Source organism: Cordyceps fumosorosea (genome assembly GCF_001636725.1).
Source record: "Cordyceps fumosorosea ARSEF 2679 chromosome Unknown scaffold_45, whole genome shotgun sequence".
Taxonomy (NCBI): domain Eukaryota; kingdom Fungi; phylum Ascomycota; class Sordariomycetes; order Hypocreales; family Cordycipitaceae; genus Cordyceps; species Cordyceps fumosorosea.
In genome coordinates, this window is record NW_017387345.1 from 37,635 (window position 1) to 53,123 (window position 15,489).

Genomic DNA, 15,489 nt, shown 5'->3' on the forward strand with positions numbered 1-15,489 from the left:
TAACTATTTAGTATATGTACTGGAGGATATGTTGAGAGAGAGGAGAAAGGAAGCGATGGAGGGCGGAAATCAGAGGGATCAAATACCTGCTATTCTCTTGTACCAGTAAGCATCACAGCCAAAGACGGTCCTACCTTTTCGGTGGCCGTCAGTCGCCAACTACAAGCTGTCGTGTCAGCGGTTTGGTCATGCTATGTGACGCCGCCTTGTCTTTTAATTACATCACCCAAGTTTCTAACCTTTTACATAATCCACAAGAATGTGATTTTGAAACCCCCATTTTGCATCATACTGGCGCTGTAATCCATTGCACTTCTCTGCTCCCATTGTTCCTCTACCGCTCCACGGAAACACACAGCACGGTTACCATGGTTGTCCCACAACCCGTCGGGAGCCAGCTTTAAGAAATACTAAACTTGCCTCCAAAGATACGTTTTTTTTTTCTTTAAAAATTATCTACGGCGCCTAAAGATCAGTTCAGGCATCCCTCATACCCCATCCCCTCACAGCCTGGCTCCGGTTGCTCGCTGCCTGGCCATGTAACACAGCCCAAGCAACCTCACATCTGATTAGCGCCGCTGGCCTTGCTAGCAATTCTACCCCTTCGCGCCAAGTTGAGAGACAGAATACATTAACTAATTCTTGCTGGTGCTTTATACACTATATGACAGATGCAAACAGTAACAAAAAACTCCCGTCAACCTAACATCCTCTTTTCCTCCTCGTTCGGTGGACGTCCACACACAAAACTGTACAAGCTTACAGCAGGACAAGCATCATTTAGCGAAGCTCGTCGCTGGTGGCAGAATATTCGAGTACGCCTGTATCAGGATGGTCATGACGCATCTTGTCAAACGCTTTGCGGTACTAGAGCTACGGTTAGTCATGGGCGGCATCATGTTTTCAATACTCGAGGACGCACCTGGATCACAAAGTTGGTGATCAAAGCCACCATCAGCGCCACGCTAATGATGATCGGCCCAACCATGTTGTCAAAGTCCTTGCCGCTGCGCTCGATAATCATGTTTCGCCGCACGCGCAGCATGATGTACCCCCACACGCCGGCAAAGATGGCGATGCCCGTATACACGACGCCAAACGCGGCCGCCGTCGTGTTCTCGCCCGCCGCCGTGTACAGCGCCAGCGCCAGCGCACCCTGCAGGATGCATATGTGCTGCCACTTGAGGAACGTGCGCTCGTTGGCCAGCCACACCTTGGGCTCGACCTTGAGCTCGCCTGCGTTCTTGATCCACTCGGTGGGCTCGACCACGCCCTCGGGGAGCTGCGAGCGTTGGGCGCGCTTCGCCTTGGCGTACTTGGACAGGGAGAGGCCGGGGAGGACGGAGGAGAGGGTGCCGTAGCCGCCGTTGCCGTGGCCGTTCTGCTGCCCGGAGCCGCTCCCCTCGCCCTCCTCCTCGGGTTGGGCGGCGATGCTGCCGCGCTGGTTGACCGACCTGCGCCGCTGGTCGCGCGACTCGGCCGCCATGCGGTCGGCGAGATATGACTTGCCGACAGACGAGCTCTTGGCTGCCTTGTAGGAGGAGGGGAGGGTGCCGATGAGGCTGCCGACGGCCAGGGCATCGTCGGCACGCTGGGCGCGGCGCTGCTCCTCGGCCTCGAAGGCAAGCTGCGGGTCCTTGCGGATGTCCGTCTCCAGGTCGCTGAGCCAGAAGGGCAGGGCATTGACGTGGTCTTCGAACAGGGAGGCCACGCCGTGCACAAACTTGGAGAAGCGCGGCACCGCGTGGATGAGGTGGGAGGCGAGCAAGTCCTCTACCCAAGCGGGGCGCTTGCGGTTTGCGTCCTCGCGGAGCTTGATCTCCAGGACAGTATAGGGAAACTTGGAGACTTCGCTCTGGTTGATGTTGCGGAAGGGATACGTCATGTTGCTGTCGTCAATGTCGGTGCGGTGCCAGACGTCGGGATTGCGGCAGGGGCGCTCAGCATCAAGGGTATCTTCGCGGATGAAGGCGAGGTCGGTATCGATGGAGATTCGGATGCGGTCATCGGCGGGCTTCTGAAAAGCGGTACGCATGTAGTTGGCGCGCAGGACCGGCGCCAGCTTCTGCTTCTGCTGGAAGCTTTGGATGTTGTCGACCGTCTTCTTGTACTCGGCAACAGCCTCGGCGGACTGGCCTTGACGCTCCATCTTGGCCGCCGTCTTTTCCATGCTGTATTCGCCAGCAAGGAAGGGCGTGACGTACTTGTCCTTGATGGTGAACTTGGACTCGCGGCTCTCGCCAGTGCTGTCGGCGACCTTTTGCTCGACAAAGATGTCAGGCTTGGTGCTAAGCTGCCCGTACCAACGCAAACGAAGCGACTCGCCGCCCTTGCTGCTATCGACTTTCTTGTTGTAGAGCTCGAACGTCTTGTTGTCGAAGTAGAGGGAGGTGACGGTGGGAGATTCGCTGCCGTCAAAGTCCTTGGACGTTTGCTGGCTGTAGATGAGAGAGGGGAGATGGCGGAGGATGAGAGTGCGGACCTCGAGGAGGTTGTCGGGGTGAATCCAGACTGCAGAGCCAGAGTGTCAGCAACGAGAGACCCGAGCGATCATTGCACCATTACTTACATTTATGAGCTGTGTAGCGCTCGCCATTGAGAGTCTCGCCCTGGGTCTCGAGGTCGATGGGCAGGGTAGGGTCGTGCTCGAGCTGTTGGCGGATGGCATAGTACATGATGGAAAGCTTGTTGAGGAGGGCCGAGTAGCCTTGCTCCGAGTTGAAGGGGCGCTGGGCGAGGCTGTGCTGCATCATGGGGCGGACCTTGTAGCGGTTACCACGCTTGCGGTCGTGCTTCTTGACGATCTTGAGGAAGCCGGTATAGTTGATGGAGCTGTAGCGCTTGAGCTCCTTGACCTCGTTCATGATGCTGTCGAGCTCCGTCTCGAGCTCCTTGAACCTAGCCTTGGCCGCATCGTCGACGGCCGGGGCCTCGGCGCCGTCTGCAGGTGCGGGCGGCGCGAGCTTCTTCAGCTCGGCAAAGGCTGCGTCGGAGCGGTCCTTGAGGAGGGAAACCTGTTGTTCCTGGAACTTGGCAACCTTTTCCAGCTGGACGTTGAAGATTTCCTCGCAGAAGCGGTTCTCGTCGTCCTCAGTCCAGACCTCGTTGTCGTCATCAAACTTGTCCTCGCGGAGGAGGGTTTTGAGCTTGTTGTAGTCAATGTACTTGTCCTTCCATGGCCCGTTGATGGACTCGCGGAGAGTCTTGCCGAAGCGCATGGCGGTGGGTTTGATCGGTGCTAGGGCGAGGTCGAGGGGCGAATTTCATCAATTGAGTCAGACAATTGAGCGGCTGGCCGGCGCGAGGGTCGGGTCCGTTTCGGAGTGAAGCTCTCGTTGATGATGTAGCTGGAGGGAGTCAAGCTTGTGGTGCTTGAGCGGCGGCCTGAAAGCGGGAGTGTTGATGGAGGCCTCGGGACGAAAGCGAGTGGAATTGAGACGAGCACGGCGAGGCAGAAAAAATCGAGGAGCTGGCCCGGGCCTGGCTACCGGAGCAGCGATGGAGAAGAAAAATGCGCAGGCTGGCAAACCCCACCAGGTGGTCTGTATATACGGATAGGCGTTGAGGATATCCTCGAAGCTTGTGTTGGTTAAAAGTCCAGGAAGAGAGGGATCCCAGCTCGGTGGGGTGGTCGACTGAAGGTTAGCAGGCATTGGCCTATGAGGGAGCGACAGGCAGCACGTGCCGTACTCGGGGGAGGATAAGATCCCTGCAAAATCGACGCCACAGCGGCCTCGATACAGCCACTTTGGGCCCTGGGGCCACTGTAAAGACGATCACGGTTAAGCGTGAGACGCGCTAACAGTCACTAAAAACGCCCGAATCAGCCACTAACAGCGCTGTCGCTGGACGTGGGCGTAGCGGGCGAATTCAGAAGCAGAGGCACGGGAGAGTGTATTGAAGAAATTGATACCTGCATCAAAATACAATCGATCATTGCTTCCATCTTTCAATTGTTTTGATTTTTACTCTGACGATACAGACGATGAGTATCTCGTTCCTCGGCCTCGGCCAGCCCACATGCAAATATCACGCTAGAGTGAAAGACTCACCGAAGCTCCCCGCAGTTGCCATTAACTTACCAATTGCCTTGCTCGAATTCTGACTGCAAGCGGCAAAAGTCAAATTCACTCAGCGCCGATATTCTCCTTGACTAACGTATCAATCAATATTAATATATGGAATAAAAATGTCCAACTTCCATATTATTCTTTACATGTATGTCGGCGTCCTATAAAAGCTGCATCTGCTCACGTGTCGTACCACTCTCGCATCAATAATACACTTACACAGGTACACATTACTATCCACCAGGTTGCATGCCACCGCAGTAGTTTACAATCGTATCATGTAACTTCGTTGTTTTGAATTTAAAGATTGTTTTGTTTATTACACTCGCTGAGAGATGACTGCCAGTCCCATACATACAAAGAGGCGCCAAGCACGGAGTCGGCCATCACACAAAAAGGCACCAAGTACTGAGTCTGGCCAACGACACGGCCAGACACACCTCAGGTTGCGTAAACTCGCAGTCAACATGACTAAAATCGTTCAGGTTCACACCTAAATTCGTGCTACATAAAACTGGTATATCCAAATGCAATCTTCATAACCAAAGAAATTGTTTGTAAACTTTTGCGTGGGTATCAAGCAAGCGAACCCCGACTGTTTTTCTTCCTCTCATCGATCGGTTCCCCTGTCCGTGACATACATATATACACACATCACCTACGCAGCCACCTCCGTACCAACACGACCCAGAATCTCCGTCGCCTTGCGCTTCACCAGGCCGCCCGTCACCGGCAAGTTGGTGTTCTTCTCCAGGAACAAGTCCACCTCGCGCGCCGCCATTCTCCCCTCGTTGATCCCCCACACGATCAACGACTGCCCCCTGCGCGCATCACCCGCCGCGAAGACGCCCTCCAGGTTCGTGCCGTACTTGCCCGGCGCCGTCTTGACGTTCTTCCGCGCGTCCTTTTCCACCTCCTCGCCGAGCACCCTCGCCTCCGGGCCCAGGAAGCCCATCGCCAGCAGCACCAGGTCCGCCGGGAAGAACTGCTGCGAGCCCTCGACCTTCTTCATGTCCCAGCCGCCGCTCGGGTTCTTGGTCCACTCCACCCGGATGGTGTTGATGCCCTTGACGTTCCCGCTACCGTCGGAGGCGAACTCCTCGGACATGATGCAGTACTCGCGCGGGTCGCGGCCGGTGTGCTGCCGCACCTCGGCGTGCCCGTAGTCGACGCGGTAGACGCGCGGCCACTGCGGCCAGGGGTTGTCGCGCGCGCGCTCGTCGGGGGGCTGCGGGAGCAGCTCAAAGTTGGTGACGGAGGCGGCGCCGTGCCGGACGGAGGTGCCGATGCAGTCGTTGCCCGTGTCGCCGCCGCCGATGACGACGACGTGCTTGCCCTTGGCGGAGATGTAGCTGCCGTCGGCCAGTTCCGAGTCGAGCAGCGACTTGGTGTTGCGGTGGAGGAACTCCATGGCGTAGTGGATGCCGGCGAGCTCGCGGCCCTTGATGGGCAGGTCGCGCGCGACGGTGGCGCCGGTGGCGATGATGACGGCGTCGTTGTCCGCGCGGAGGGAGGCGAGGCTAGGCTGGCCGTCTTCGCCGACGGCGACGCCGGTCTTGAAGACGATGCCCTCGGCGGCCATGAAGTCGGTGCGGCGCTTGACGATGCGCTTGTCGAGCTTCATGTTGGGGATGCCGTACATGAGCAAGCCGCCGAGGCGGTCCGCGCGCTCGTACACGGTGACCAGGTGTCCCGCGCGGTTGAGCTGGTCCGCCGCGGCAAGACCAGCCGGGCCGGACCCGATGATCGCCACCTTCTTCCCCGTGCGCACTTCCGGCACGCGCGGCACCATCCAGCCCATCTCGAACCCGCGATCGATGATGGCGCACTCGATCGACTTGATGCCCACCGGATCCTCGTTGATGCCCAGCACGCAGGCGCCCTCGCACGGCGCCGGACACACGCGACCGGTGAACTCGGGGAAGTTGTTGGTCATGAGCAGGCGGGTGAGGGCGTCGCGCCACTGGTTCTGGAAGACGAGCTCGTTCCACTTGGGGATGATGTTGGAGATGGGGCAGCCCGTCTCGGACTGGCAGAAGGGCACGCCGCAGTCCATGCACCGCGCCGACTGGTACTTGAGCTCGTCCTCGTTGAGGCGCGAGCTGATCTCGGCCCAGTCCTTGGTGCGCGCCGAGGCGGCCCGGTACTTCTCGGAGCGCCGCGCGTACTTCATGAAGCCGCGCGTCTTGTCCAGCACCAGCGCGCGCTTCTTCTCGACGGCGCTGTCGCCGACGGCCTCCTCGAGGTCCTGCAGCTTGGCCGCCTTCTCGCCCTCCTTCTTGGGATGGCTGTGCGCGGGGACGCCGGCGACGGCGGGGAGGTCGTACTCGGCGCTCTTGGCCGCCTTGGCCTTGGCCGCCTCCTCTTCCAGGACACGCTTGTAGTCGACGGGCAGCACCTTGACGAAGCGCGGCAGGGCGCGGTTGAAGTCGACCAGGATGCGCGCCGCGAGCTCGGAGCCGGTGTAGTGGTGGTGGTCCTCGACGAGGCCGCGCACGTACGCAATCTCCGTCGGGTCCTCGAGCGGCCCGGCCTCGACCATCTCCGTGTTGAGCTTGCCCATGAAGTCGCGGTTCTTGTCGAGCACGTAGGCGATGCCGCCGGACATGCCCGCGGCGAAGTTGCGCCCGGTGCTGCCGAGGATGAGCACGCGGCCGCCGGTCATGTACTCGCAGCAGTGGTCGCCGACGCCCTCGACGACGGCGGTGGCGCCCGAGTTGCGCACGGCGAAGCGCTCGGCGGCGACGCCCCGGAAGAAGCAGGTGCCGGCGGTGGCGCCATACAGGCACACGTTGCCGATGAGGATGTTCTCCTCGGCCTTGAATTGGGCGGAGCGCGGCGGGTAGATGATCAGCCGGCCGCCGGACAGGCCCTTGCCGACGTAGTCGTTGGCGTCGCCCTCGAGCTCCAGGGTGACGCCAGGAGCGAGGAAGGCACCGAACGACTGACCGGCCGAGCCCTTGATGTTGACGTGGACCGTGTCCATGGGCAGGCCGGCCTCGCCGTAGCGCTTGGAGATCTGGTAGGACAGCGACGTGCCCATGGCGCGGTCGGTGTTGACAATGTCGCACTCGATGCGCGAGGGCAGGCCCTTGTCGAGGGTGAGCTCGGCCTCGGAGATGAGCTTGTTGTCCAGGCGCACGTAGAGCTTATGATCCTGCTTGCGCACGTTGAACGTGGCCACGCCCGGCCGCAGCTGATGCGCCGGCGTCAGCAGCAGGGAGAGGTCAATGTTGGCCGTCTTGTTCGTGCGCAGGTCGTCGCGCATCTTGAGCACCTCGACGTGGCCGACCATCTCGTTGATGGTGCGGAAGCCCAGCTGGGCCATGATGGCGCGCAGCTCGTTGGCCAGGTAGTAGAAGAAGTTGATGACGTGCTCCGGCGTGCCCTTGAACTTGGCGCGGAGCTCCGGGTCCTGCGTGGCGATGCCGACGGGGCACGTGTTGAGGTGGCACTTGCGCATGAAGACGCAGCCCATGGCGATCAGCGGCGCCGTGGCGAACCCCCACTCCTCGGCGCCGAGGAGGCAGGCGATGGCGATGTCGCGGCCGGTGCGCAGCTGGCCGTCGGTCTGGACGACGACGCGGCCGCGGAGGTCGTTGAGGACGAGCGTCTGGTGCGTCTCGGCGAGGCCCAGCTCCCAGGGCAGGCCGGCGTACTTGATGCCGGTCCAGCGGGAGGCGCCGGTGCCGCCGTCGTGGCCGGAGATGAGGATGTGGTCGGCCTTGGCCTTGGCGACGCCCGAGGCGACGATGCCGACGCCGACCTCGGAGACGAGCTTGACGGAGACGCGCGAGCGCGGGCTGGAGCACTTGAGGTCGTAGATGAGCTGCTTCAGGTCCTCGATGGAGTAGATGTCGTGGTGCGGCGGCGGGGAGATGAGGCCGACGCCGGGGGTCGAGTGCCGGGTGCGGGCGATGCTCTTGGACACCTTGTGACCGGGAAGCTCGCCGCCCTCGCCGGGCTTGGCGCCCTGGGCCATCTTGATCTGCAGCTCGTCCGAGTCGGCCAGGTACGCCGAGGTGACGCCGAAGCGACCGGATGCGACCTGCTTGATGGCGGAGCGCATGGTGTCGCCGTTGGGCATGCGCTGGGAGCGCTCCGGGTCCTCGCCGCCCTCGCCCGTGTTGGACTTGCCGCCGAGGCGGTTCATGGCCACGGCCAGCGTCGAGTGCGACTCCATGGAGATGGACCCGTAGGACATGGCACCCGTGCAGAATCGACGCACGATATCCGTCCAGGGCTCGACCTGGTCGATGGGCACCGGGCTGCGCTCGTCAAACTTGAAGTCGAGCAGGCCGCGCAGGGTGCAGTTCTTGATCTGCTCGTACTCGGAGCGCGAGTAGGCCTCGTAGGACTTGTCGTTCTTGGTGCGGACGGCGTCCTGGATGTTGGCGATGGAGGTCGGGTCGTTGACGTGGGCCTCGCCGCCGTCGCGCCAGTGGTACTCGCCGGACTCGGGCAGCGCCGTGACGTCGACGGTGCGGCGCGAGGGGAAGCCGCGCTCGTGGAAGCGGAAGGCGTCCTCGGCGAGCAGCTCGAGAGTAAGACCCTGGATGCGGGAGGCGGTGCCGCGGAAGCCGCGCTCGACGACGGCCTCGTCCAGCCCGAGCGCCTCGAAGATCTGCGCGCCCTTGTACGAGGCGAGCGTCGAGATGCCCATCTTGCTCATGACCTTGAGGATGCCGCCGTCGCAGGAGTGCTTGTAGTTGCGGATCAGCGCCTCGTCCGTCAGCGTCTTCTTGATGAGGCCCTCGCGGTTGAGCTTGAGGATGCACTCCATGGCCAGGTACGGGTTGACCGCGTCGGCGCCGTAGCCGAGCAGCACGCACATGTGGTGCACCTCGCGCGCCTCGGCCGTCTCGACCACCAGCGCCGCCATGGACCGCCACTTGTTGCCGACCAGGTGGTGGTGCACCATGCCGGACGCGAGCAGCGCCGACACGGGCACGCGGTCCGCCGAGGTGGCCCGGTCCGAGAGCACGATGATGCGGTCGCGCGCCTCGATGGCCGCCGTGGCCTCGGCGCAGATCTCGTCCAGGTGGCGGAGGTAGCCCGCGACGCCCTCGGCCTTGGGGAAGGTCAGGTCGATGGTGCGGACGGTCCACTCCGGGCGGAGGGTGGACAGCCGGTTGAGCGCGTTGAACTCGGGGATGGACAGGATCGGGCTCGGCAGCAGCAGCCGGCCGCACTGCGAGGCGTCCATCTCGAGAAGGTTGCCCTGCGGGCCGACGTAGCACTCGAGCGACATGACGATGGACTCGCGGATAGGGTCGATGGGCGGGTTGGTCACCTGGGCGAACAGCTGTCGGAAGTAGTCGTACAGCAGACGCGGCGCCTGCGTGAGACAAGCCAGCGGCGCGTCGTTGCCCATGGATCCCAGGGCTTCCTTCTCGTCGGCCGCCATGGGCGCCAGCAGCAGCGAGACCTGCTCATGGGTGTAACCAAAGGAGAGCAGCATCGGGTCCTCCTGCAGCGGGGTTGTGTCCGGCTTGGCCGCCAGGTCCGCCGTCGGCTCCAGCTCCTCGAGCACCTTGGGCATGGTCACCAGCTCGCGGTCCAGCCAGGCGCGGAAGTCGTGGCGGCTGGCCACGGCCTCCTTGAGCTCCTTGTCGTCGATGATGCGGCCAGCGTGGGTGTCGACCAGCAGCATGCGGCCCGGCTGCAGACGGCCCTTTTGCACCACCGACTCGGGCTCCACGGGGATGGTGCCGACCTCGGACGCGCAGATGATGCGGTCATCGTCCATGACGTAGAATCGGCACGGACGAAGACCATTACGATCCAGGTTCGCACCGCAGTAGCGGCCGTCGGCAAAGGTAAACAGCGCCGGCCCGTCCCACGGCTCCATCTGGCAGGCCGCCCACTCGTAGAAGGCGGCCTTCTTAGGGTCCATGTGCTCGTTGCCCTGCCAGGCCTCGGGCACCATGAGCATGACCGCCTCGGGCAGCGACAGCACGCCGTTGATGGTCAGCAGCTCGAGCACGTTGTCGAACGCGGCCGAGTCGGACCCGCCGTCCTCGACGACCGGGTACAGCTGCTCCAGCTCGTCGCGGAAGACGTCGGACCGCATGACGCCCTCGCGCGCGCGCATCCAGTTCTTGTTGCCGCGCAGCGTGTTGATCTCGCCGTTGTGCGCCGCCCAGCGCAGCGGCTGCGCGCGGTCCCACGAGGGAAAGGTGTTGGTCGAGAAGCGCGAGTGGACGAGCGCAAAGTGCGCCTCGTAGTCGGCGTTGACGAGATCGTGGTAGTAGGCGTAGACCTGGACGGGCGCCAGCTGGCCCTTGTAGACGATGTTCTTGCTGGACAGCGAGGAGATGTAGAACCAGTTGTGCAGGCCGATGGCGTGCGTGGCGCGCTTGCGGAGGACGAAGAGCTGCCGCTCGAAGAGGCGCTCGTCAAAGGCGGCCGGGTCCGTGTTCTCGGGCTCGACGCCGGTTCCGTAGGCGGAGGCGAGGACGACGAAGGGCTGGGCGATGATGGGCTCGCGCGAGCGGGCGGCCGGGCCGAGCAGGGTCGAGTCGACGGGCGGGCGGCGCCAGCCGAGGACGCGCAGGCCCAGGGACTCGGCAACGTCTTCCAGCTGCCGCTTGGACTCGCCAAAGGTCTCCTCGTCGGGCTTGAAGAAGAGGTTGCCGACGGCGTACTGACCCAGGGGCGGCAGCTTGATGTTCTCCTCCTTTTCAAAGTTCTTGATGAAGAACCGGTGGGGGATCGAGGTCATGACGCCGGCACCGTCGCCGTCTCTGGCGTCGGAGCCGACGGCTCCTCGATGGGTCATGTTGCAGAGCAAGTTGCGTGCTGTGGTTGTCAGTCATGGACTCGTGGTGTGTGTTGGTGTGTTGTGTGTTGTGGGTTGTGGGTTGTGGGTAGTGAAAGGTGAGTTGCAAGAGTTGCTTACCATCACTAACAATCTTGTGGCTAGCCTTGCCCTTGATGTGGCTATGAAATGTTAGCATGTAGAAACACTTGATTGTAGAGACAAGCCGAATCCTACCAGGCAAAGCCTACTCCGCAGGCATCCTTTTCCAAGGACGGGTCATAGAGACCCTGCTTCACCGGCAAGGCACCAGCCCACGAGCCATTGTTCTCGGTCTGGTACTCAAACGGGTGGTATTGTTCCTGTTCGGCGTCAATGTGGGTTTGTCGGTCGTCGAAGTCGTCCAGCAGGCCCATGCTAGGCGATGTTTCGCAGAGTGGACTGGGTGAGTCGGGTGTTGTTGGTCAGGAGCGCTCCGATGGTGAGGAGCGTATAAGAGGTTGCTTGGGCCGTTGTGAAGTGAGTTGGCAGCTGGAGAGGCTGCGATGGTATCTGGGCAGGAGAGGTTAGTTTTTGACAAGGTAAGAAGAAAACGAGACGAGTAAAACAAGAGGCCAGTAAAATGGAAGACTTCCAGAGCAGATAGAGTTCCAAGGGTTGAAGCCAAAAGCAGCCGCGAACAGACCAGCCAGCCAAGCTCACTTGAGAGGCTGGAGGTACAGCACTCAGCACACTGTAAGACCACTGAAAGAGTGGTGGCCCCAGTTGAGTGAGGCTCTTGCGGAGAAGCCAGGACAGGACAGCAAGCAGACAGGGCAGCTGGCAGCTGGCAGCGGGTTCGCCGGTAGCGGATCAGGGCCGAGGTTATAGTGGGGGAACCGGAATCTTTTTTCGTCTGCAGTAGGCTGCAGTAGGGGACCATCATTTTTTTTTTTTTTTTTTGTTTTTTTTTTTTTTGGATGGAATGATCTTCTTTCCCCCTTTGTGGTGCTGATTTTGAGAGGCTTCTGGTTGGTCTCTGCTTTCCCCATGCAATTGACGATTGCGGGTAAAAACAGCAACCAGCACCCCGCTGAAGGCCAGGATGTCCAGGACTATTCCTGCTGTCATTTCCAGCGGATGTGAGCGCTGAAACCGACCAACTCCCCACCGAGGCTCATTGTCGTGGTCTTGCGGTCGCCTGGAAGCCCCCGGATTCACAGGGACCATGGTCTGAGACATGACAAAAATCCGAAATAATTGCCGTCTTCTTCCTGCTTGCTTGGTTCTTTTTCTGTCACATTTCACAACCCAGATTCTGTCGGCTGTCTTTTCGGCTAGGCCTGCCTCGAGTCTTGCGCGAATGCGGCGTCTTCCGGGCTTCCCCGCCGACCAATGCAGTCGCTGCCGTGCCCTTTGCGTCAAAGAGGAACAACACTTGTCGTCGCTGATGAAAAGGGGAAAAAATCTCGGGTATTCTGTACTGTATGCAGACTTGTTTTCTCGCGGCAAATTCGAGCATAGTGACGACTTTGTCCTTTTTTTTTGCGCCTTTGATAAGATCAGTAGCACACAGGCCGGGACGGACCCCGGTCGCTGCATTTCGGGACTCGGTCACGGCCATGCTCGACGTCATTGCCTGTTTTTGAGACGACCGGTTCTTGTGCGACCAGTCCGTGTGCGACCCAATTGCGTCGACAACCTCGGGAATATTTCCCAAGGATATGACAAGATGAAGAGGGCGGCAAAAAAAAAAAAAAAAAAAAAAGAAACAGCAACACTCACATTGTATATCCGGAGGTGTCGTCGTAGATCTCAATAAACGCTATGCAATCAATCTGCGCTACAAGCTGCAGAGGAATCAATTGGGGGCGGTTTCCAGCCAGGGAGAGAGACAAGGTAAAAAGCAAGAGATGACGAGAAAAGGGTAAAAAGAAAGATTGAGGGGGGAGGTGGGAAGATGGTTCTGTATTAATACGGGACAGGGCCTACGGTTAACTTAGGGATGGGATGGGATGGATGGATGGGCGACTCCGGAGTCGCTCGCCTTCTTTCTCCAATAGTTACATGTCTCTACGGCATCCCCAAAACACCACCCAGGGAAAAACAGTTTAGTTAGTTAACTTCGCCAGAACGCCACCAACTCTTGTCTGTGTCGAGGCTAGCCCTGCGCAGGCACATGGAATAGTAGTAGAGTTAGTACTGCGCCGGCTAAACACACACGCCAGAAGTCTCCGGGGGGGGCAAACTCCACCAGCAAGAGAACATGCTGCTAATGGGCAGCCTCTTACTCGCTCGGCAACAAGGGCGACGCTACTAGTTATTTAGCATGAGACGACGCAAAAAAAGGCGGGCGGCCGGGCGGGTGTGTGGTGTCGTGGTTTGTCCTTGTGCTGTCTGTCGGACCCCAAGGATAGCCGGCAGGGGTGGGCAGGATGCTTATCTGCGACACGCCGCATTGGTGGGGGAGAGGGAATATCTAGACTACTGCGGGCGAAGAGTCCTTGCTCTCAATGGCTGACTTCTTCAAGCCTAGCAAGTTAGTTGCTGCCACTGGCCAACTCTTTCAAGCAAGCCATCTCGCAGCCGGCCCGGACACATCTCCAGCTCCGCTCTTTTATTAGCCCTTGTTGCTGGCAGAAAGGAGAAGGCACATGTCAGCCAGTTTATTAACCCCGGCTCCCTGTGTCTTTCTTTGGCTTGTCCTGCGCAGCTCAATGCCTGCCTGCCCGGGTCAGCCAAGACAAGGGTCAAAGTGAGGCGACTTTGGCAAAAGGCAATAAAACCCACCACACGCACGACCTGTTGCCGCATTGCCTGCGTGCTTCTGCTTCTTTGCAGCATGGTAGTTCCTCCGATGTCCGGAGAGGCTGTTTCAAACGGCCCTTGTTTCCAACTCGTCTCTCACTGGAGCGCAACGGCCCTCGACCGAGTCTCTCTCGCCACAATACAACTCATCACCACGTCTACCCATGTACCTGTCTGCTCGGAATCCCATACCGCAAACTCCGGCACGCTCACTCTCCAGACTACCAGTAGATCCCCCATCAAGCACCACGCACGTCACTAATCGCCATCTCGCCAACGAAGCAGCTGCCGTGTCTCTAGACTTCCTGGAAGCTGCCCATTGACCAGGGGGGGTAAACTTGGCGCGTAACCCCCATCCCATTGTGCTCGGAAATCCATGGTGGCGCAACACAGCTCCGACACATTTTCGCTGGGGGAATACGTCAACAGGCTGCCTTTGCGACCCGTCCCTGCAGCCTCTTCTGAAGCAGCGTGCAGACCGGCTTTACTTTACGATCAGCATCCCATGAAGGATGCATGCCACGACAAGAATTCCAATAAATAGAGCGGTGGCGCCTCCTCTGCGACCTGCAGCTTGACCGTCCTCCTTTGTTCGTCCGTCCTCCTCGGAAGCAGGCGGATACCTCTTCTCTACCTCCCTCCCTCCACCCACTTACCTGACCTCGGGGCTCATCGGCGACGCAGTCATGCATGCAGTATGACATCTTTTGCCTCATTCTCCCGGCAACTTGTCTGTCCATCATTTCGCTGTGGCCATACGACAACTACAGCACGGCAAGGCCCCAATGGCATGGCCCTACCCCACAAGGGCCCTGGAGCGAACGGGGCTTGGTTACAGCAAATCTCATCTTCAATCTGGTCCGGTACGTCATGGGCCGCGGGTCCTGCCAATCAGCACCCTGCTATTTTCAACCTGCTGCAAGGGAACCCGGTCGGTCGTCCGCACCAAAATCGGCGCCAGGTGGGCGGGCAGGGAGGCAGAAAAAAAGCTTGCGAGCGCATGGTTGCAGCTTGACATGGTCTGGGGGACGGATAACCACAGCAAGTTGTCATCATATCATCCCAAGCATTTGCTTCATCAAGGACGAAAAAGAAAATGGCGTGGAAAGACTATAATCCCTTGATAATTATAATTATTCATAACAGCTGAAGCGGAGACTGCCAAAAAGGCCCGACAGCTGCTGCCTGTCGAGCGACAACTAATTTCCAACAACAAGCCCCCCGCCGCCGGTTGCGCGACTTTTTCTCTTGGTGCTCCGACTCATGCTACGTTGTTTCTCGTTTTTCCCTACTACCGAGCAGCCAGGGCACACAAAACAAAGAGTGCGAGGAGAGGAAATGGGATGCCGCATTGGCAACTGATAAGACCAACCTATATCGGCGCCGCCTCCGCCCCAGACTTGTCAGGCAACCAAGGTGCGACTGGCCAATCAGAGGCCGCAAAAGGTGTCCTTATCTCGGACCAACCCTGTTGCACCTTGCACCGGGCCATCGCCAGAATCGTCACGCTAAGGAAATGGAAAAGAAGGCCAGGGTGCCATGCTGCGATGAACCTTGCGTGAATGTTCAAGGGCCGGTGTGTCCTCACATTCGCGACACGACAGCAATTGCAGACGTTTCGCTACGCTGGGAGAGCAAGACCATTGCTCTCTCTCAAATCAGCAGCCTAGATCGCAGCCTTGCAGCTCCAAATCGAAACCACGGCAGCCTGCCAGCCTGCCTACCACAGTCTTTTACCGAGGTACCAGCCAGAATGTCACCCACCCAGATCAGCACGATGGATATGGGAGGGGTTCGCTGCACGCCAGTATGCATCTCGCACACGGTTCGATAGATAAGGACATGCGCCTAGCGCCAACCGACATCGGGGGG

At 59.7% G+C, this 15,489-nt stretch overlaps 2 protein-coding genes across 2 annotated transcripts; both read right to left on the bottom strand.

Moving 5' to 3' along the window:
* Window positions 1–780: 780 nt before the first annotated feature.
* Window positions 781–3,218, bottom strand: ISF_09291 (SPX domain protein; the record flags this gene model as incomplete). Its single annotated transcript, XM_018852894.1, has 3 exons — window positions 781–867; window positions 923–2,511; window positions 2,570–3,218. The coding sequence occupies 3 exons, from the start codon at window positions 3,216–3,218 to the stop codon at window positions 781–783; spliced, it is 2,325 nt and encodes a 774-aa protein (XP_018699904.1).
* Window positions 3,219–4,728: 1,510 nt separating this feature from the next.
* Window positions 4,729–11,246, bottom strand: ISF_09292 (glutamate synthase precursor; the record flags this gene model as incomplete). Its single annotated transcript, XM_018852895.1, has 3 exons — window positions 4,729–10,871; window positions 10,972–11,012; window positions 11,068–11,246. The coding sequence occupies 3 exons, from the start codon at window positions 11,244–11,246 to the stop codon at window positions 4,729–4,731; spliced, it is 6,363 nt and encodes a 2,120-aa protein (XP_018699905.1).
* Window positions 11,247–15,489: the final 4,243 nt, after the last annotated feature.